The sequence below is a fragment of the Oncorhynchus clarkii genome, chromosome 25, assembly GCF_045791955.1.
Source record: "Oncorhynchus clarkii lewisi isolate Uvic-CL-2024 chromosome 25, UVic_Ocla_1.0, whole genome shotgun sequence".
Lineage (NCBI taxonomy): Eukaryota > Metazoa > Chordata > Actinopteri > Salmoniformes > Salmonidae > Oncorhynchus > Oncorhynchus clarkii.
The window spans coordinates 44,286,629-44,310,436 of NC_092171.1; the positions used below are offsets into that span (position 1 = coordinate 44,286,629).

Below are 23,808 nucleotides of genomic sequence, written 5' to 3' on the forward strand. Positions count from 1 at the left end.
ATGCTGCTCTGTACCATCACTCATCCATATATCTTTATGTACATATTCTTTATCCCTTTACACTTGTGTGTATAAGGTAGTAGTTTTGGAATTGTTTAGGTTAGATTACTCGTTGGTTATTACTGCATTGTCGGATCTAGAAACACAAGCATTTCGCTACACTCGCATCAACATCTGCTAACCATGTGTATGTGACCATTAACATCTGCATGCGACAAATAAAAAATTATTTGATTTGACTTTAAATTATTTTTTACTTAAGTACTTTACACCACTGTGTATATGTAGAATTAACCCTAACCCTAACCCTTTACACCACTGTGTATATGTAGAATTAACCCTAACCCTAACCCTTTACACCACTGTGTATATGTAGAGTTATTGTGGACAAATTGGCCTGCAAATAATGTTAGAATAAAAAGCTGATGGTCTTCCAACTTCAGCACCTTCAATAATCCATTCATTAATTCAGGACCCAGGAACTAGTCCTTCGTACAATTCAGAGCCCAGGAACTAGTCCTGTTTATCTGACGTCATCATAGAACAGCCCCTTCACTAACAAGTTCAACACGAAACAGTCTCTGTTTCAATGTCCATCTGAGCCGTTTGAAAAGTAAAGATGTACTTTAAAGAAGTGTTAATTAATGCGCTGACAGAGAATAGGAAAGCCCTGCTGTTAGCTGGAGGTGCTGGTCTTACTGTTGTTGGACTGGGACTTGGGTATAAGTATTTCCTGAAGCCGGAGAAAGTTGTCCGCGTGGGAGTTGTGTCACAGCTGCTCATTCACCCACTGAAATCGGGGAAAGCCGTGTCCGTGGCCCTCGCAGAATGTCAACAGATTGGTTTGAAGTGCGGTGAACTACAAGATCGGTCAGTGGGCATTTATTTTCATAACTATAAATGAATGTTATTGAGTTTAGGCTAATGTTGGCCGACACCGCTTGAATTGGTGACACATGTTGATTCGTGTTAGTGATTATCAATGATTTATAGGCGCCAGTACTACTTTTACCCACCGTTATGACCACAGATCAGAAATGAGAGAATGACCATTGCAGTTCTCTATTTGACGGTGTATTGACTCCAAACTCACAGGCCAGTCTGACCGTAGCCTACGCCAGATAACTGATAAAACAATCACAGCTACTTACTCACTGTCAGGACATGAAAAGAGAGCGAACAATGCCAGCATGGCAATGTAGCAGATATCCAGTGTCCAGCGCCCTGCCATTAAATACATGTAATTTTGTCCTTAAAACATTTAATTGATACTGCACAATTATATTAATTCCTATGGCGGAGTGCCAATATGGCCCGATCAAAGGCTTCAAAGCCTCTCAAAGTCCAATACATGTAGCATCAGCAATCCAGGGTTGATTATCATTGGTGATTATCATGTTGAACAAATTGCATGTTCACCACAACAACAAATTGCACGTTTGTCCGTTTTTGAATCAGGAGGTCGCCAAGTGTCATCATCCAAACTTGTCAGGAAGGTTGTGGTTGGCTGTAACCACCCAGCGTTGCCAGGTCAAGCAAACATTTCTAAAACCAATGACCAATGAAATGCTGCCCACAAGGCATAAAAACGAGCCCAATTATTTTATTTTCACAGCAAGAGGAGTTGCCATATTTTATACAATAAACCCCCTTTTTCCACAACGTTATCGAGCCATTTAAGAATTAATATCATAGTAACTTGTAACAACTTTAGCAGCAAATATTGTGTTTCCTCAAAATAATGATTATTGCAAGCTATGAAATGTACATAATAAAGGAATTTCAATATGTGGCAAGAGAAAATATAATTTAAATTAAACTCGCCAGATAATTCTCCATCAATGGATGTCCGTTTAACTCGTTTGACTGCTATGATTAAGCTATACGTCACAAGGGGGGTGTGGTATATGGCCAATATTCCACGGCTAAGAGCTGTTTTTTTTAAGCATGACGCTACGTGGTGGTATAATGGCCGTATATCACTAACCCCCGGGGTGCCTTATTGCTATTATAAACTGGTTACCAACGCAATTAGTAGTCAAACTAAATGTTTTGTCATACCTGTGGTATATTATCTAATATACCACGGCTTTCAGCCAATCAGCATTCAGGGCTCTAACCAGGTTTATAATTGTAAATAAATCGCCTTTGCTATATATAGCTATAGATATATCCGACAGGAGAGACTGAGTGAAGAAAGTTGGACAGAGGACCTCAATCTCTGAGCAAGAAACACTTGGATGAACGTTAAAAAAAAACTAATGTTGGGCTTTTTTTTCTGGCAATTGTGCCGTTATTATGTGCCAGATGTTAAGACTACAAACCGTTATAAAATGGCCCATTTGCGAGATTGACTTGTCATTTCAATAGACATAGGCTACAGACTAAAATCTGGGTTTATGATTGTAATTCAGTTTTGCCGTGGTTTTGAGTAGATAAAGGCAGGTAGCCTATAGCCCCTGATAGGTCTACATCTAATGTCAGATAACCTACAGTAACCTAGACAAGATGTAGACAAGAACGATTTAGCAGCTTGCCTAGTTCAAATTGACAGACTAATTTATTCAACATGAATAGTGAGGCGATTTTGATGTTTGTGCTTTGTTTCCCCAATAGCCTGCAGGAATAGGCTACAGAGGATGAGGGGGGGGGTCATCATTTAAATCCCTGAATGAAATATTAATAATATGTATATGAACTGAATATACGTGTCACTATGTGATTGGCAATTGCGATTAAGCTTTGATCATTTACAATTTAATGAACTAAACATGCCCATGAATAATGGCACAGTAACACAAGGCTACAACAATAATACACTGAAGTTTTATAGGCTATTTATTCAATTGGTTTTCCAGCTCCAGGTAGGCTACACAAGTGTCACAAATTGATTTGCAATAACTTCCGTGATATCGTCATTTCAACATATTTATTGTGGTAGCCTACAATTCCATTTAAATGAATAGGCTATTTGATGGCCAACAGAGACAAATATATAATTATCCACATTTGGCCTAATGTCAGTTTCATTGAGGACTTTTCCCCATTAAAAATAACCACGCGAGGGAGTTCCATAACTTCCATTTTAAATTTCCACTCGGGGCAGCCCCTCGAGACCCAGGAACTGAGCATGTTTACTTTAAGCAGGCAACATTAGAACGCAGTTCAAACCACCTCCAGGCGAATAAATGTAATGCCCTCTGGTGCGCCCAATGTTGTTTTCCAGTGCTTTGTCCCCATTAACTCGCTTGATCTGCATCAGTTCGAGCTTATTCATGTTTTATGGGGGGGGGGGAAGGTTAGAAACAGGAGTATCCATAATAACAATCTAAATAGCATACCTACAAACGGGTAAAAAAAATAAAAAAAAAGTTGTCACGACGACGTGCACATGCGGCGCTCTCACATGACTCAGCCAATAGCTGTAGCGCGGCAGACACACCCCTCCGGTCTCTCTCCCAACTCAGTCACTCGGCAACAGCCTGCCTCACTGCTTGACCGTCAGCTGCAGGTCATAGTAAAACACATCCAGTACTGGTCAACAGTTTGGACACACCGACTCATTCAAGGGTTTTTCTTTATTTGAACTATTTTCTACATTGTAGAATAATAGTCAAAACATCAACACGAATAAATAACAGTAATAATGGACTGCTGTTTCTCTTTGCTTATTTGAGCTGTTCTTGCCATAATATGGACTTGGTCTTTTACCAAACAGGGCTATCTTCTGTATACCCCCTCTACCTTGTCACAACACAACTGATTGGCTCAAACGCATTAAGAAGGAAAGAAATTCCACAAGTGAACTTTTAACAAGTTACACCTGCTAATTGAAATGCATTCCAGGTGCCTACCTCACGAAGCTGGTTGAGAGAATGCCAAGCCTGTGCAAAGCTTTCATCAAAGCAAAGGGTGGCTACTTTGAAGAATCTCAAATATAAAATATATTTAGATTTGGTTAAGACTTATTTGTTTACTACATGATTCCATATGTGTTATTTCATAGTTTTGATGTCTTCACTATTATTCTACAATGTAGAAAATAGTACAAATAAATAAAAACCCTTGAATGAGCAGGTGTGTCCAAACTTTAGACTGGTACTGTATGTAGATAGTTTAGTGCCTAAAATAAGGCATGCATGTCAACAGGACAGATACTTCAGAACAAACTTCCTTTTGGGATTATCTGTTATTCAATGTGTTTCTATGGGCTAATATCAGTAAGGATTATCTGTTATTCAATGTGTTTCTATGGGCTAATATCAGTAAGGATTATCTGTTATTCAATGTGTTTCTATGGGCTAATAGCAGTAAGGACTATCTGTTATTCAAGGTGTTTCTATGGGCTAATAGCAGTAAGGACTATCTGTTATTCAAGGTGTTTCTATGGGCTAATAGCAGTAAGGACTATCTGTTATTCAATGTGTTTCTATGGGCTAATAGCAGTAAGGACTATCTGTTATTCATTGTGTTTCTAATAGCAGTAAGGACTATCTGTTATTCAATGTGTTTCTATGGGCTAATAGCAGTAAGGTCTATGTGTTTCTATTGGCTAATAGCAGTAAGGACTATCTGTTATTCAAGGTGTTTCTATTGGCTAATAGCAGTAAGGTCTATGTGTTTCTATTGGCTAATAGCAGTAAGGACTATCTGTTATTCAAGGTGTTTCTATTGGCTAATAGCAGTAAGGACTATCTGTTATTCAATGTGTTTCTATTGGCTAATAGCAGTAAGGTCTATGTGTTTCTATGGGCTAATAGCAGTAAGGTCTATGTGTTTCTATTGGCTAATAGCAGTAAGGTCTATGTGTTTCTATGGGCTAATAGCAGTAAGGTCTATGTGTTTCTATGGGCTAATAGCAGTAAGGCCTATGTGTTTCTATGGGCTAATAGCAGTAAGGTCTATGTGTTTCTATGGGCTAATAGCAGTAAGGTCTATGTGTTTCTATGGGCTAATAGCAGTAAGGTCTATGTGTTTCTATGGGCTAATAGCAGTAAGGTCTATGTGTTTCTATGGGCTAATAGCAGTAAGGTCTATGTGTTTCTATGGGCTAATAGCAGTAAGGTCTATGTGTTTCTATGGGCTAATAGCAGTAAGGTCTATGTGTTTCTATGGGCTAATAGCAGTAAGGTCTATGTGTTTCTATGGGCTAATAGCAGTAAGGTCTATGTGTTTCTATGGGCTAATAGCAGTAAGGTCTATGTGTTTCTATTGGCTAATAGCAGTAAGGTCTATGTGTTTCTATGGGCTAATAGCAGTAAGGTCTATGTGTTTCTATGGGCTAATAGCAGTAAGGTCTATGTGTTTCTATGGGCTAATAGCAGTAAGGTCTATGTGTTTCTATGGGCTAATAGCAGTAAGGTCTATGTGTTTCTATGGGCTAATAGCAGTAAGGTCTATGTGTTTCTATGGGCTAATAGCAGTAAGGTCTATGTGTTTCTATGGGCTAATAGCAGTAAGGTCTATGTGTTTCTATGGGCTAATAGCAGTAAGGTCTATGTGTTTCTATGGGCTAATAGCAGTAAGGTCTATGTGTTTCTATGGGCTAATAGCAGTAAGGTCTATGTGTTTCTATTGGCTAATAGCAGTAAGGTCTATGTGTTTCTATGGGCTAATAGCAGTAAGGTCTATGTGTTTCTATGGGCTAATAGCAGTAAGGTCTATGTGTTTCTATGGGCTAATAGCAGTAAGGTCTATGTGTTTCTATGGGCTAATAGCAGTAAGGTCTATGTGTTTCTATGGGCTAATAGCAGTAAGGTCTATGTGTTTCTATGGGCTAATAGCAGTAAGGTCTATGTGTTTCTATGGGCTAATAGCAGTAAGGTCTATGTGTTTCTATGGGCTAATAGCAGTAAGGTCTATGTGTTTCTATGGGCTAATAGCAGTAAGGTCTATGTGTTTCTATGGGCTAATAGCAGTAAGGACTGTGTTATTTCATGTAGTGAATCTGTTAAATGTGTTTCTATGGGCTAATAGCAGTAAGGACTATCTGTTATTCAATGTGTTTCTATGGGCTAATAGCAGTAAGGACTATCTGTTATTCAATGTGTTTCTATGGGCTAATAGCAGTAATGACTATCTGTTATTCAATGTGTTTCTATTGGCTAATAGCAGTAAGGACTATCTGTTATTCAATGTGTTTCTATGGGCTAATAGCAGTAAGGACTATCTGTTATTCAATGTGTTTCTATGGGCTAATAGCAGTAAGGACTGTGTTATTTCATGTAGTGAATCTGTTAAATGTGTTTCTATCGGCTAATAGCAGTAAGGACTATCTGTTATTCAATGTGTTTCTATGGGCTAATAGCAGTAATGTAATTCAATGTTTCATCTAATAAGGTTTTTGTATTCGTTGACACCTTAAGGGGTCTTAACATTCAAAGTCAAATAGTCATACCAAGGATCATTTAGCTAACTTAAAACAATTCCATATGTTAGCTTAGAACTTCATTTTTGTAATAATAATAATATTATGTATTTTAATCAAATACATACTTTGAAGAACAAACATTGTGGCAATTCATATCTTGTAGTAAAACTGTACATACCACTTTAATCTCAAGAGAACACATGAAATGTTAAAGGATAAATGTTCTCTTACTTCGAAAATAGTCTTAGTTGTATAGGTCTAGACAAAATCCCAAACTAACAATACATAGCATTTTATACCATTTCAGTCATTTTAAATTCTAAAGTTGTGTCTTTCTTTATACACAATATCACAACAAATGTTTCCAATCTGGGAGGTGAACTCGATCAAGTTTTCAATCATTTCACTGTGTATTTCAGATAAAATCAAGGCATTAGAATGTTCCAGAATAAAGCTTTACACTGTAAACACATTGGAGCTGTATTAAGTAACAGACAACAGCTTTACACTGTAAACATATTAGAGCTGTATTAAGTAACAGACAACAGCTTTACACTGTAAACATATTAGAGCTGTATTAAGTAACAGACGGTAGCTTTACTCTTCAGCGTGACGTGTCTCTGTGACATCAGTGCTGCTTTGGACGGGGCAATAATCAGAAAGTATTCAGACCCCTTGACTTTTTCCACATTTTGTTACATTAAAGCTCAATTCGAAAAATTTATTAAATAGTTTTTCCCCCCCTCGTCAATCTACACACAATACCCCATAATGACATCACAATACCCCATAATGACATCACAATACCCCATAATGACATCACAATAGCCCATAATGGGAGGTGAGGGCACTCGGATTGTGGCGTCAGGAAAACAACCTCTCACTCAACGTCAACAAAACAAAGGAGATGATCGTGGACTTCAGGAAACAGCAGAGGGAGCACTCCCATATCCACATCAACGGGACAGCAGTGGAGAAGGTGGAAAGTTTCAAGTTCCTCGATGTACAGTAGACATCACGGACAAACTGAAATGGTCCACTCATACAGACAGTGTGGTGAAGTAGGCGCAACAGCGCCTCTTCATCCCAGGAGGCTGAAGAAATTTGTCTTGTCATCGGAAACACTCACAAATTTCTACAGATGCCACAATTGAGAGCATCCTTTTACTGAGGAGTGGCTTCCGTCTGGCCACTCTACCATAAAGGCCTGATTGGTGGAGTGCTGCAGAGATGGTTGTTCTTCTGGAAGGTTCTCCGATCTCCACAGAGGAACTCTGGAGCTCTGTCAGAGTGACCATGGGTTCTTGGTCACCTCCCTGACCAAGGCCCTTCTCCCCCGATTGCTCCGTTTGGCGGCCAGCTCTAGGAAGAGTCTTGGTGGTTCCATACTTCTTCCATTTAAGAATGATGGAGACCACTGGGTTCTTGGGGACTTTCAATGCTGTAGAAATGTTTTGGCACCCTTCCCCCAGATCTGTGCCTAGACACAATCCTGCCTCAGAGCTCTACCGACAATTCTGCCGACCTCATGGCTTGGTTTTTGCTCTGACATGCACAGTCAACTGTGGGACCTTATATAGACAGGTGTGTGCCTTTCCAAATCATGTCCAATCAATTGAATTTACCTCAGGTGGCCTCCAATCAAGTTGTAGAAACATCTCAAGGATGATCAATGGAAACAGGATGCACCTGAGCTCAATTTAGAGTCTCATAGCAAAGGGTCTGAATACTTATGTAAATAAGGTATTTCTGTTTACCATTTTTAATACATTTGCCAAAATTTCTAAAAAACATTTTTTTTTCAGTCTGTCATTATGGGGGTAAAAAAAACAAATATATATATATTTTAGAATAAGGCTGTAACGTAACAATGTGGAAAAAGTCATAGGGTCTGAATACTTTCCGAATGCTCCGTATGTTGAATTCATTCAAATGTATGTTTTTCACACGATATTCCAAATGCCTGTATCACAAGAATCAAGATTTTGTTATTTTTAGTTTGTCTGAGCGTTTACGTCCGACTTGCTCTCACGGTGTCTTTTTTGGTCTCGTTTCCTTCACTCCTCTGGACACCTTCACATTTACACCCGAGATCTGAATATAATGACAGATGCTCATGTCTCCGCCGAAAGGCGGGAAGGCAAGGCGACAAGCTTCTTGACTTTTTTTTCTTTCTCTCTTCTGCACATTTTAAACTGGCCTTTTTATTGTCTCCAGCACAAGGTGCACCCGTGTAATGATCATGCTGTTTAATCAGCTTCTTGATATGCCACACCTGTCAGGGTGGATGGATTATCTTGGCAAAGGAGAAATGCTCACTAACAGGGATGTAAACAAATTTGTGCACCAAATTTGAAATAAATAAGCTTTTTGTACGTATGGAACATTTGTGGGTTCTTTTATTTCAGCTCGTGAAACATGGGACCAACACTTTACATGTTGCGTTTATATTCAGTGTACAGTACCAGTCAACAGTTTGGACACACCTACTCATTCCAGGGTTTTTCGTTATTTTTACTATTTTCTACATTCTAGAATAATAGTGAAGACATCAAAACTATGAAATAACACATTTGGAATCATGTAGTAACCAAAAAAGTGTTAAACAAATCAAAATATATTTGAGATTCTTCAAAGTAGCCACCCTTTGCCTCGATGACAGCTTTAACCAATCGGGAGGCCCCGTGGACACTTATTCTAACGTCTTCAAGCTTGCGTGTTTTGTTAAGATGAATTACCATATTCTGAAGGGGATTTCTGTCATTCTGGTCTAAAGTAGTGCCCTATTCCCTATGGGCCCTGGTCTGAAGTAGTGCCCTATTCCCTATGGGCCCTGGTCTAAAGTAGTGCCCTATTCCCTATGGGCCCTGGTCTAAAGTAGTGCCCTATTCCCTATGGGCCCTGGTCTAAAGTAGTGCCCTATTCCCTATGGGCCCTGGTCTAAAGTAGTGCCCTATTCCCTATGGGTCCTGGTCTAAAGTAGTGCCCTATTCCCTATGGGTCCTGAACTAAAGTAGTGCCCTATTCCATATGGGTCCTGGTCTAAAGTAGTGCCCTATTCAATATGGGTCCTGGTCTAAAGTAGTGCCCTATTCCCTATGGGCCCTGGTCTAAAGTAGTGCCCTATTCCCTACGGGGTGGATATGGGGGTGGGGTGGATATGGGTCCTGTTACACAATGTCCTGTAAATTAAAATGCTGCTCTGTTTTGTACCTGTCGTACACAGGTACAAAAAAAAGTACTGGAAGATGAAATGCACTTTTTAAAAAACTTTATTTAACTAGGCAAGTCAGTTAAAAACAAATTCTTATTTTCAATGACGGCCTAGGAACAGTGGGTTAACTGCCTGTTCAGAATGACAGATTTGTCAGCTCGGGGGTTTGAACTTGCAACCTTCCGGTTACTAGTCCAACACTCTAACCACTAGGCTACCCTGTCGCCCCACTAACTAACTGTAAGTCACCCCCTGGATAATGCTGTGTTTTTCTGCAGGCACTGGCTGGTGATCACTGAGGATGGTCATTTCGTGACGGGCAGACAGGAGCCTCGCCTTGTTCTGGTATCTCTGACCAGCGAGGGGGGGCAGGTGTGTCTGAACGGTCCAGACATGGAGGAGCTCAGGTTCCCCCTACTGCAGCCCGACAACCCTGTCATTGACTGCAGGTATGTCTTACTAATGACATGCCACTGGGCTTTGAATAAAGCCAGTGTGTCTGTGTATGTGGATGACTCAACACTAAACACGTCAGCTACCACAGCGACTGAAATGACTGCAACACTCAACAAAGAGTTGCAGTTAGTTTCAGAGTGGGTGGCAAGGAATAAGTTAGTCCTAACTATTAAAAATGCGTTGTATTTGGGACAAATCACTCACTAATCCCTAAACCTCAACTAAATCTTGTAATGAATAATGTAGAAATTGAGCAAGTTGAGATGACTAAACTGTTTGGAGTAACCCTGGATTGTAACCCTGAACTGTCATGGTCAAAACATATTGATACAACAGTAGCTAAGATGGGGAGAAGTCTGTCCATAATAAAGCGCTGCTCTGCCTTCTTAACAACACTATCAACAAGGCAGGTCCCACAGGCCCTAGTTTCTACCTTCTTAACAACACTATCAACAAGGCAGGTCCTACAGGCCCTAGTTTCTACCTTCTTAACACTATCAACAGGGCAGGTCCTACAGGCCCTAGTTTCTACCTTCTTAACAACACTATCAACAAGGCAGGTCCTACAGGCCCTAGTTTCTACCTTCTTAACAACACTATCAACAAGGCAGATCCTACAGGCCCTAGTTTCTACCTTCTTAACAGCACTATCAACAAGGCAGGTCCTACAGGCCCTAGTTTCTACCTTCTTAACAACACTATCAACAGGGCAGGTCCTACAGGCCCTAGTTTCTACCTTCTTAACAACACTATCAACAAGGCAGGCCCTAGTTTCTACCTTCTTAACAACACTATCAACAAGGCAGGCCCTAGTTTCTACCTTCTTAACTACACTATCAACAAGGCAGGTCCTACAGGCCCTAGTTTATACCTTCTTAACAACACTATCAACAAGGCAGGCCCTAGTTTCTACCTTCTTAACAACACTATCAACAGGGCAGGTCCGACAGGCCCTAGTTTCTACCTTCTTAACAACACTATCAACAGGGCAGGTCCTACAGGCCCTAGTTTCTACCTTCTTAACAACACTATCAACAAGGCAGATCCTACAGGCCCTAGTTTCTACCTTCTTAACAGCACTATCAACAAGGCAGGTCCTACAGGCCCTAGTTTCTACCTTCTTAACAACACTATCAACAAGGCAGGTCCTACAGGCCCTAGTTTCTACCTTCTTAACAACACTATCAACAAGGCAGGTCCTACAGGCCCTAGTTTCTACCTTCTTTACAACACTATCAACAAGGCAGGTCCTACAGGCCCTAGTTTCTACCTTCTTAACAACACTATCAACAAGGCAGGTCCTACAGGCCCTAGTTTCTACCTTCTTAACATCACAATCAACAAGGCAGGTCCTACAGGCCCTAGTTTCTACCTTCTTAACACTATCAACAGGGCAGGTCCTACAGGCCCTAGTTTCTACCTTCTTAACAACACTATCAACAAGGCAGGTCCTACAGGACCTAGTTTCTACCTTCTTAACAACACTATCAACAAGGCAGGTCCTACAGGCCCTAGTTTATACCTTCTTAACAACACTATCAACAAGGCAGGCCCTAGTTTCTACCTTCTTAACAACACTATCAACAGGGCAGGTCCGACAGGCCCTAGTTTCTACCTTCTTAACAACACTATCAACAAGGCAGGTCCTACAGGCCCTAGTTTCTACCTTCTTAACAACACTATCAACAAGGCAGGTCCTACAGGCCCTAGTTTCTACCTTCTTAACAGAACTATCAACAAGGCAGGTCCTACAGGCCCTAGTTTCTACCTTCTTAACAACACTATCAACAAGGCAGGTCCTACAGGCTCTAGTTTCTACCTTCTTAACAACACTATCAACAAGGCAGGTCCTACAGGCCCTAGTTTCTACCTTCTTAACAACACTATCAACAAGGCAGGTCCTACAGGCCCTAGTTTTGTCGCACCTTATGGAACAGCAGGGACTGTGAAGCAACACAAACATTGGTACAGACACACGATAACAGACACACACACGGATAACATACACACAAGTACACATGGATTACAAACATGTACACATATATATACACACACACACATGTACACGTGGATTTTGTGTTGTAGAGTAGGGGCCTGTTGGCACACACTTAATGTGTTGTGAAATCTCTTGTGACATGTATTGTAATTAGGGTCTGTCCCCGACTAAAATAAATCTTGGTCGAACCAGTCGTCTATTCTTTCCGAAATGTTCAAACGTGTATTTTTCTATATAGTGTCTAACTCTTCTGTCTGTGTCAGCAGGAAGTGTCTTAACCCTTCTGTCTGTGTCAGCAGGAAGTGTCTTAACCCTTCTGTCTGTGTCAGCAGGAAGTGTCTTAACCCTTCTGTCTCTGTCAGCAGGAAGTGTCTTAACCCTTCTGTCTCTGTCAGCAGGAAGTGTCTTAACCCTTCTGTCTGTGTCAGCAGGAAGTGTCTTAACCCTTCTGTCTGTGTCAGCAGGAAGTGTCTTAACCCTTTTGTCTGTGTCAGCAGGAAGTGTCTTAACCCTTCTGTCTGTGTCAGCAGGAAGTGTCTTAACCCTTCTGTCTGTGTCAGCAGGAAGTGTCTTAACCCTTCTGTCTGTGTCAGCAGGAAGTGTCTTAACCCTTCTGTCTGTGTCAGCAGGAAGTGTCTTAACCCTTCTGTCTGTGTCAGCAGGAAGTGTCTTAACCCTTCTTCTCTGTGTCCCAGAGTGTTTAGTACAGACATCCAGGGCAGGGACTGTGGGGACGAGGCGTCTAGCTGGCTGACCCGCTACCTGGGGGCAGGTAAAACCTATCGCCTGGTGCACTTTGAACCCCACATGACACACAGGAGATCAGCGGATAGCGAGCCTCTCTTTCCTCGCAATGAAAAGGTAACAGCTCAGTTGGTGGATAGATTTTAATATATTTGATCATTCAAAGTAGTAGGCAGCTCCAGCCAGAGAGAAAATTGCAAACATTAAAGTGATAAAGGACAAAGGTTTGTTTGTCTTAATACCTTTAGTTATCACTTTATGACTTAGTTGACGGGTTTGATTAACATAGTAAAGTTATGCTTATTCCACACTTGCATTTCCTCCCTTTTTTAAAAGAGGACTTCTGACCTCAGTGGGACTTCAATACAGGACTAAGATCAATACTACATCGGGTCTGACGCTCGTCGGATGTGACAGGGCTTTGAACCCTATCACGGATTACAAATGGAAACCCAGCCGCGAGCTGCCAAGTCACGCGAGCTGCCAAGTCACGCGAGCTTATCAGACGAGCTAAATTCCTTCGATACTCGCATCGAAGCAAGAAACACTGGAACCATGCATCAGAGCACCAGCTGTTCCCGACGACTGTGTGATCTTGCTCTCTGTAGCCGATGTGAGTAAAACCTTTAAAGAGATGAACATTCACAAGGCCGCGGGGCCAGATGGATTACCAGGTTGCAAACTCAGAACATACACTGCTGATCAGATGTCAAGTGTCTTCACTGACATTTTCAACCTCTCCCTGACCCAGTCTGTAATACCTACATGTTCAACCTGTCCCTAACCTAGTCTGTAATACCTACATGTCTCAACCTGACCCAGTCTGTAATACCTACATGTCTCAACCTGACCCAGTCTGTAATACCTACATGTCTCAACCTGACCCAGTCTGTAATACCTACATGTCTCAACCTGACCCAGTCTGTAATACCTACATGTCTCAACCTGACCCAGTCTGTAATACCTACATGTCTCAACCTGACCCAGTCTGTAATACCTACATGTCTCAACCTGACCCAGTCTGTAATACCTACATGTCTCAACCTGACCCAGTCTGTAATACCTACATGTTTCAAGCAGACCACCATAGTCCCTGTGTCCAAGAACACCAAGGTAACCTGTCTAAATGACTATGGCCCCGTAGCACTCACCTCTGTAGCCATGAAGTGCTTTGAAAGGCTGGTCATGGGTCACATCAACACCATTATCCCAGAAACCCTAGACCCACTCCAATTCACAGATCCACAGATGACGCAATCTCTATTGCACTCCACACCTGGACAAGAGGAATACCTATGTGAGAATGCTGTTCAATGACGACAGCTCAGCTTTCAACACCATAGTGCCCACAAAGCTCATCACTAATCTCAGGACCTGAACACCTCCCTCTGAAACTGGATCCTGGATTTCCTGACGGGCCGCCCCCCCCCCCTCAGGTGGTGAGGGTAGGCAACAACACATCCGCCACGCTGACCCTCAACACGGGAACCTCGTGGGTGTCAGGCTCAGTCCCCTCCTCTACTCCCTGTTCACCCACGACTGAGTGTCCACATCACTAAGGAATTAACATGGTCCACGCAGACCAATACAGTCGTGAAGAAGACACAAAAACCCCTTTCCCCCCCTCAGTGTGACGGACGTTACTACTTTACAGGCATTTGAACGTAAAAAAGTAAACATTTGATCAGAATGTGCCTTAATAACAAACCTGTATGTAATTTGTACATATGTGAAAATCACTAAGCTGTTTAGACACAGAGAAAATACAGAATCTCGCCTAGCCATGATTGGTTGAGATAATAAGGGGGCTGGGACATTCAGGAGAAAGAGTGTCCATTCTGTCACTCAAAGATTCTCTGTCAAATGGCACTTCCTGGTCTCTGTTACCATGGATATTTGAAAGAGCCATCGGATTTACTGAGCCAAAGTTTTATGAAGTCAAGGCGTCTTATGATATAGGCCTAGATTTTTTTATTTTACCTATATTTAACTAGGCAAGTCTTATTTTCAATGTTGGCCTAGGAACAGTGGGTTAACTGCCTTGTTCAGGGGCAGAACGACAGATTTGTACCTTGTCAGCTCAGGGATTCGATCTACACTCGAACCACTAGGCTACCTGCCGCCCCTAAATTCTAACCACTAGGCTACCTGCCCCCCTACACTCTAACCACTAGGCTACCTGCCCCCCTACACTCTAACCACTAGGCTACCTGCCCCCACTACACTCTAACCACTAGGCTACCTGCCCCCACTACACTCTAACCACTAGGCTACCTGCCTCCCCTACACCCTAACCACTAGGCTACCTGCCCCCACTACACTCTAACCACTAGGCTACCTGCCCCCACTACACTCTAACCACTAGGCTACCTGCCCCCACTACACTCTAACCACTAGGCTACCTGCCTCCCCTACACTCTAACCACTAGACTACATGCAGCCCCTACACTCTAACCACGAGTGTACCTGCCACCCCTACACTCTAACCACTAGGCTACCTACTGCCCCTACACTCTAACCACTAGGCTACGCTGCCACCTCTACACTCTAACCACTAGGCTACCTGCCACCTCTACACTAACCACTAGGCTACCTACTGCCCCTACACTCTAACCACTAGGCTACGCTGCCACCTCTACACTCTAACCACTAGGCTACGCTGCCACCTCTACACTCTAACCACTAGGCTACCTGCCTCCTCTACACTCTAACCACTAGGCTACCTGCCTCCTCTACACTCTAACCACTAGGCTACCTGCCACCTCTACACTCTAACCACTAGTGTACCTGCCTCCCCCACACTTTAACCACTAGGCTACGCTGCCGCCCCGAACCAAGATCTCGATAGGGTTTTTACCTAAGCCTTTGTGTTTGTTGACTTTAAAAATATATAATTGTAGGCTACAACGGGCGTAAACAAAGAACAGCACTGGCTGTTCAATGTGAAAGGATATCTTTATTATTACAACAAGAGACCATGTTAATGCCATAAATGGCTTCTCTAATGGGGCAACTTGGTTGAGATAATGTTTAGAGAATCCATTTTTTTTGCAATTTAGTGAAAGTATTTATTTTCTAAATATATTTCCCAAGGATTAGTGTAGAGCAAGTGTGAAAATCACAGCAAAATGTTTGAATGCCTTTTTTTTGTCCTGAATTAGATTCTAAGTGTATCAACTTTTGAAGTTGCATCACTTCCTCATGTTTCTATCAAGGCACAAGGCGAGACACAGGAGGCAGATGGTTGGAGTCTTACAATGTTTATTCATCCAAAAGCGTAGACAAGAGAATGGTCGTGGACAGACTAAAAGGTCAAAACCAGATCAGAGTCCAGGAGGTACAGAGTGGCAGACAGACTCGTGGTCAAGGCAGGCAGAATGGTCAGGCAGGCGGATACAAAGTCCAGAAACAGGCAAGGCTCAAAACCGGGAGGACTAGAAAAAGGAGAATAAAAAAAGCAGGAGAACGGGGAAAAAGCAGGAGAACGGGGAAAAAGCAGGAGAACGGGGAAAAAGCAGGAGAACGGGGAAAAAGCAGGAGAACGGGGAAAAAGCAGGAGAACGGGGAAAAAGCTGGTTGACTTGGAAACAGGACAAACTGGTACAGAGACACAGAAAACACAGGGATAAATACACTGGGGATAATAAGTGACACCTGGAGGGGGTGGAGACAATCACAAGGACAGGTGAAACAGATCAGGGCGTGACAGTTTCCTCCATCTACCGTGTATGATACGTCATATAGAAACTCTTGAGTCTGTACTTTTATCCGATGTAACATAAAGACTGAAAAGAGACGGTGGGTCACAAATAATAATTTATTGATTTGACTTCCTGGATAAGAAAAGTTTAAATAAAGTAGGACTCATAGTTTTCTAAACACACACCTATAATGTCACCAGTATTCCCTACATGATTAAAGAAACACACCTTTTTACGATATAAATAAGAACCACTTCATGACTGTAAATTGTTTTATTTTCCTGATTTTCTAGTCCTCACGACTGATTTCAGAAGTTATGGAAGTCTTCCGTTGTTTTCACTCGTGAGTCTGGGTTCAACAACACAAAGTGCAACATATCCTAATTGTCGTCAGACTCTGTGTCTGTCACGGGTAGGATCTGAACCCTGGTCTCCCAGTCAGGAAACCAACCCGACGTAACCAATAGGCCAAGAGGAAATTATCTTTTTAGGTCAAGGGTGACACTACATTTTAAGTCACAGGCAGAGCTATCTCATCATGAGAGCCTGTCCGACTTACCTCAGCTACATCCCTAGGTTGTGTACTCTGACATTTGGTCCTGTCATGTTGTTGTGTACTCTGACATTTGGTCCTGGCATGTTGTTGTGTACTCTGACATTTGGTCCTGTCATGTTGTTGTGTACCCTGACATTTGGTCCTGTCATGTTGTTGTGTACCCTGACATTTGGTCCTGTCATGTTGTTGTGTACCCTGACATTTGGTCCTGTCATGTTGTTGTGTACCCTGACATTTGGTCCTGTCATGTTGTTGTCTAGATAGTGTACAATGACCTTGGCCCTATCATGCTGCTGTCTGAAGCCTCTGTGAAGGACCTGAGCAGCAGGCTGGAGAAGGAGGTCACCGTGGCACGGTTCCGACCCAGCATCGTGGTCAGTGATTGTGATGCTTTTGACGAGGTACAGTGTTATTGCTTTCAGCTTTATCAACACGCACACACCACACAGCATCACACATCACACAGCATCTACACAGCATCACACATCACACATCAACACACCACACACATCAACACACATCACACATCAACACACACCACACAACATTACACATCACCACACACATCACACATCAACACACACCACACAACATTACACATCAACACACACCACACAACATTACACATCAACACACCACACACATCAACACACATCACACAGCATCTACACAGCATCACACATCACACATCAACACACCACACACATCAACACACATCACACATCAACACACACCACACAACATTACACATCAACACACCACACACATCACACATCAACACACACCACACAACATTACACATCAACACACCACACACATTACACATCAACACACAACACACATTACACATCTACACACCACACACATTACACCACACCACACAACATTACACATCAACACACCACACACATCAACACACATCACACAGCATCTACACAGCATCACACATCAACACACCACACACATCAACACACATCACACATCAACACACACCACACAACATTACACATCAACACACCACACACATCACACATCAACACACACCACACAACATTACACATCAACACACCACACACATTACACATCAACACACAACACACATTACACATCTACACACCACACACATTACACCACACCACACAACATTACACATCAACACACCACACAACATTACACATCAACACACCACACACATTACACATCAACACACCACACACATTACACATCTACACACCACACAACATTACACATCAACACACCACACAACATTACACATCAACACACCACACAACATTACACATCAACACACCACACACATCACACCACATCACATCACACCACACCACATCACACCACATCACATCACACCACATCACATCACACCACACCACACCACATCACACCACACCACATCACACCACACCACATCACACAACATCACACACCACACCACACCACACCACATCATATCACACACCACACCACACATCACAACACACCACATCACATCACACCACACCACATCACACCACACCACACCACACCACATCACACCACACCACACCACATCACACCACATCACATCACACCACAACACATCACACCACACCACATCACATCACACCACATCACATCACACCACACCAGATCACACACCACACCACATCACACCACATCACATCACATCACACCACACCACATCACACCACACCACATCACACAACATCACACACCACACCACACCACATCATATCACACACCACACCACACATCACAACACACCACATCACATCACACCACACCAGATCACACACCACACCACATCACACCACATCACATCACATCACACCACATCACACACCACACATCACACACCACACCACCCATCACACACCACATCACACACCACATCACACACCACATCACACACCACACCACATCACACCACATCACATCACATCACACCACATCACACACCACACATCACACACCACACCACCCATCACACACCACATCACACACCACATCACACACCACATCACACCACATCACATCACACAACATCACACATCAAACAGCATCAACACACCACACCACATCAACAAACATCACACACACATCAAACATCAACCAACAGCAATCAACATCATACATCAACCAACAACATCAACCAACATCAACCAACATCATACATCAACCAACAACATCATACATCAACCAACATCATACATCATCAACCAACATCAACCAACATCATACATCAACCAACATCATACATCAACCAACATCATACATCAACCAACATCAACCAACATCATACATCAACCAACATCATACATCAACCAACATCAACCAACATCATACATCAACCAACATCATACATCAACCAACATCATACATCAACCAACATCATACATCAACCAACATCATACATCAACCAACATCATACATCAACCAACATCAACCAACATCATACATCAACCAACATCAACCAACATCATACATCAACCAACATCATACATCATCAACCAACATCATACATCAACCAACATCATACATCATCAACCAACATCATACATCAACCAACATCATACATCAACCAACATCATACATCAACCAACATCATACATCATCAACCAACATCATACATCAACCAACATCATACATCATCAACCAACATCATACATCAACCAACATCATCCAACAATATCACATTTTTGTAAACCTTGTTAATTCTATAATTGAGGAGGTTTAATTGGTATATCCAGAGTTTCTATGTTATTCTAGATGTCATTCTATGGGGAATATCCTGGTCTTTTGAGGCTAAAAGTGGCCTCTTGTAATTCCACTTAGTCATTACTTTGTTTTATTGTGTTGGGGTTTTAGGATACTAATTATATTCCCAAAACGTTAATTTAAATCTTCCTCTCGGTTAGGATTCTTGGGAAGATCTTCAGATTGGCAATGTGCGGCTGCACCGTGTGATGGCGTGTGGGAGGTAATGTGGTCTTAACTACTGATCATCATTTATCATCACAAACTTCCTCCCGTTGCTACGGGCACAAGCAAGGTTTGCTATTGTCGTGTTTATATAGATGGATATAATATAGTGACCCTGTGTTTATATAATATAGTGACCCTGTGTTTTATATAGTTGTATATAATATAGGGACCCTGTGTTTATATAATATAGGGACCCTATTATATAAACTATATAAACACAGGGTCACTATATTATATAAACACAGGGTCACTATATTATATAAACACAGGATCACTATATTATATAAACACAGGGTCACTATATTATATAAACTATGTAAACACAGGGTCACTATATTATATAAACACAGGGTCACTCACTATATTATATAAACACAGGGTCACTATATTATTGTTAGGTTCTATTCCTCAGAGTAAAAACTCAACAGACACTATGAAAGCTTAACCAAGTTTATTCATCCCCAGAGGATCAATACAGCTCCATTAGACAAAGCATTTTCACACAAGCCCTGATATTTAACCTTTCCTCCTAGGCTGAGTCTCCTCCTACACATCTGTACAAACATTGTATCTTTACTGCTAGGCAGGACACTAAGTGATACGGGCCATAAACTTTTATTTCTCCCTTAACGTGACCTGACTTGACCTCAACCCCCCCCCTTCACCACTAATCTATGGCTCTCTCCGCTTATCAATGCCTGCCACATGTACTCGCTTCCCTGCACTACCTTCCTCCTACAACCATTAACTTCTAGTGTCGACCCTCTAAACCTCAGCACTCCCCCAGTAACATGAATAAGTACAGTGGGGAGAACAAGTATTAGATACACGGACGATTTTGCAGGTTTTCCTACTTACAAAGCATGTAGAGGTCTGTAATTTTTATCATAGGTACACTTCAACTGTGAGAGACGGAATCAAAAATCCAGAAAATCACATTGTATGATTTTAAGTAATTAATTAGCATTTTATTCTTCTCCCCACTGTATATTTTCATTTTCTCAGGACCTCAGAACCCAACATTATATAAAATTACTATTAAGGTGTTAAGTAAAGGATGTCATCCTCATTTGTCATCCTTACCAGATGCATCTCCACCACGGTTGACCCTGAAACAGGAGTCATCAGCAGGAAACAACCACTGGACACACTCAAAAGGTAACAAGAGTAGCTGGCACTATATATACACTGAACAAAAATATAAAACGCAACATGTTAAGTGTTGGTCTCGTGTTTCATGAGCTGAAAGAAAAAGATCCCAGAAATGTTCCATACACACCAAAAGCTTATTAATCTCAACTTTTGTGCACAAATTTGTTTACATCCCCTTTAGTGAGCATTTCTCCTTCGCCAAGATAATCCATCCACCTGACAGGTGTGGCATGTCAAAAAGCTGATTAAACAGCATGATCGTTACACAGGAGCACCTTGTGCTGGGTACAATAAAAGGCCATTATAAAATGTGCAGTTTTGTCACACAAAATAATGCCACAGATGTCAAATTATGAGGGAGTGTGCAATTGGCATGCTGGCTGCAGGAATTTCCACCAGAGCTGTTGCCAGATTGTTGAATGTTCATTTCTCAACCATAAGCCGCCTCCAACGTAGTTTTTTTTTAAAGAATTTGGTCATCCAACCGTTCAGCATCGTAATTGACTTCAGTGGTCAAATGATCACCTTCGATGGCCACTGGCACACTGGAGAAGTGAGCTCTTCACGGATGAATCCCGGTTTCAACTGAACCGAGCAGATGGCATCTCATCCTGTCTACATGGCAGACAGCGTGTATGGCGTTGTGTGGGCGAGAAATTTGCTGATGTCAACGTTGTGAACAGAGTGCCCCATGGTGGCGGTGGGGTTATGGTATGGGCAGACATAAGCTATGGACAACAAACATAATTGCATTTTATCGATGGCAGTTTGAATGCACAGAGATACCGTGACAAGATCCTGAGGCCCACTGTCGTGCCATTCATCCACCGCCATCACCTCATGTTTCAGCATGATAATGCACGGCCCCATGTCGCGAGGATCTATCTGTACACAATTCCTGGACACTGAAAATGTCCCATGGCCTGCATACTCACCAGACATGTCACCCATTGAGCATGTTTGGGATGCTCTGGATCGACAGCGTGTTCCAGTTCCCGCCAATATCCAAGATCTAAACACAGTCATTGAAGAGGAGTGGGACGACATTCCACAGGCCATAATCAACAGCCTGATCAACAAAACGAAAGGAGGACCAAGGCACTCTTCATATAATTAATAACAATTCCTTTATTTGTATGGCATGTTCAATAGAAGCAAGGTTTTAAAAAATCTGACGCGTTTCGGCTGCTGATCAACTCTATGTGAAGGAGATGTGTCGCGCTGCATGAGGCAAATGGTGGTCACACCAGATACTGACTGGTTTTCTGATCCACACCCCAAGCTCTGAGACCAACAGATGCATATCTGTATTCCCAGTCATGTGAAATTCATAGATTAGGGACCTAATTTATTTATTTCAATTAACTGATTTCTTTTATATGAACTGTAACTCAGTAAAATCTTAGCGTTTTATATTTTTTGTTCAGTGTGGGATTTGTCTGTCTTTGGGTTTGTTCGATATTGCAGCTCGATAGTGCAAGTAACTGCCGACGGACTGATCTACAAATCACCTTGCATCATAAATAACTACTCATTATTATTTGAAGATCAGTCAGTCACAATTTACCCACAATGCATTACAAATTTGATTCTCTCGAAAAACTGCCATCTGTGATCAAGCACAATGTGACTTCTGTTATAGAACAACTAGAACAAGTAATTGCTTATAGAAGGTATTAACTCCTACGGTTTGATTTGCTTCTCAGCTATCGAATGTGTGACCCATCCCAGAAGAACATCTATAAGGCAGCACCACTGTTTGGACAGATGTATATCGTCAGCAAGACAGGGGTACTCCAGGTTGGAGATGTGGTGTACAAGACCAGCCACTGAGATGGATGGAAGACTAGCTACTATAATATATGCTTTATATGTAGTAGTGTGATGGCATAGATTATTAGAAAGTCACAAAATAACAAATAGAACAGAATGCGCTTTTCATATTTTGCAGTTAAATCATTCTTTCTAAGTAGGCTGAAGATTATGAGATTATATGAAGGGAAAAATAGGAATTTGTTTAAAAAAAAAAAATCTCCTTTTTTTATGATTGAGAACATTTTGTAGTTGGTTTTAATGTGTGTTCTGTATGAGCTTGAAAATTTAAATGTTTATCATGGAAAGGAAAAGAACCAATCAAACAGTGCTAGTGCTGAGAGGGCAAGTCTACCGGGGTGCGTTCAGTTCAATAAACGTTTTTTGCTACATTCAGTGATGTTTTTTTTTTTTGCGCACCATTTTTTCAACAGCCTTGAGGTATTGTTTTCTCCAATTTGGTGTGTGTGGAGGGGTGTGGCCTGATCAAAACACACACACGCTCTGGGGCCACTGTGGCTGCGTTTACACAGGCAGCCCAATTCTCATCTTTTTTTCCCCCCACTAATTGTTCTTTTGACTAATCGCAAAATATTTTTTTCACATCAGCTCTTTTCAGAGCTGATCTGATATGGCCAAAAGACCAATTAGTGAAAAAAAAAGATCAGAATTGGGCTGCCTGTGTAAACGCTGCCCATGAGTACAACATTCTTCAACTGGTTGTTCAGAACAGCACAGTTTCCATTAAAAGTTGCACGCCATTGAGTCCTGTTGAACGAGACCTTGGCCTATAGCCTAAGGGGC

General features: G+C 41.9%; 1 protein-coding gene across 1 annotated transcript; it reads left to right on the top strand.

The window, feature by feature from the left end:
- The first annotated feature begins 492 nt into the window (after positions 1–492).
- On the top strand, positions 493–23,400 carry LOC139383426 (mitochondrial amidoxime-reducing component 1-like). The gene is made up of 7 exons (XM_071127969.1): positions 493–870; positions 9,863–10,033; positions 12,732–12,897; positions 17,298–17,438; positions 19,974–20,035; positions 21,127–21,198; positions 22,899–23,400. Exons 1-7 carry the CDS (start codon positions 620–622, stop codon positions 23,023–23,025), a joined length of 990 nt encoding a protein of 329 aa, XP_070984070.1. The 5' UTR covers positions 493–619; the 3' UTR covers positions 23,026–23,400.
- The last annotated feature ends 408 nt before the right edge of the window (positions 23,401–23,808 follow it).

What these genes read in the sequence shown, in the direction of transcription:
- LOC139383426 (XM_071127969.1), top strand. Translation starts at nt 620, where the DNA reads ATGTACTTTAAAGAAGTGTTAATTAATGCGCTGACAGAGAATAGGAAA. An exon ending in TGCGGTGAACTACAAGATCG is followed by an intron (nt 871 to 9,862) that starts GTCAGTGGGCAT and finishes GTTTTTCTGCAG; the next exon opens with GCACTGGCTGGTGATCACTG. An exon ending in TCTTTCCTCGCAATGAAAAG is followed by an intron (nt 12,898 to 17,297) that starts GTAACAGCTCAG and finishes GTTGTTGTCTAG; the next exon opens with ATAGTGTACAATGACCTTGG.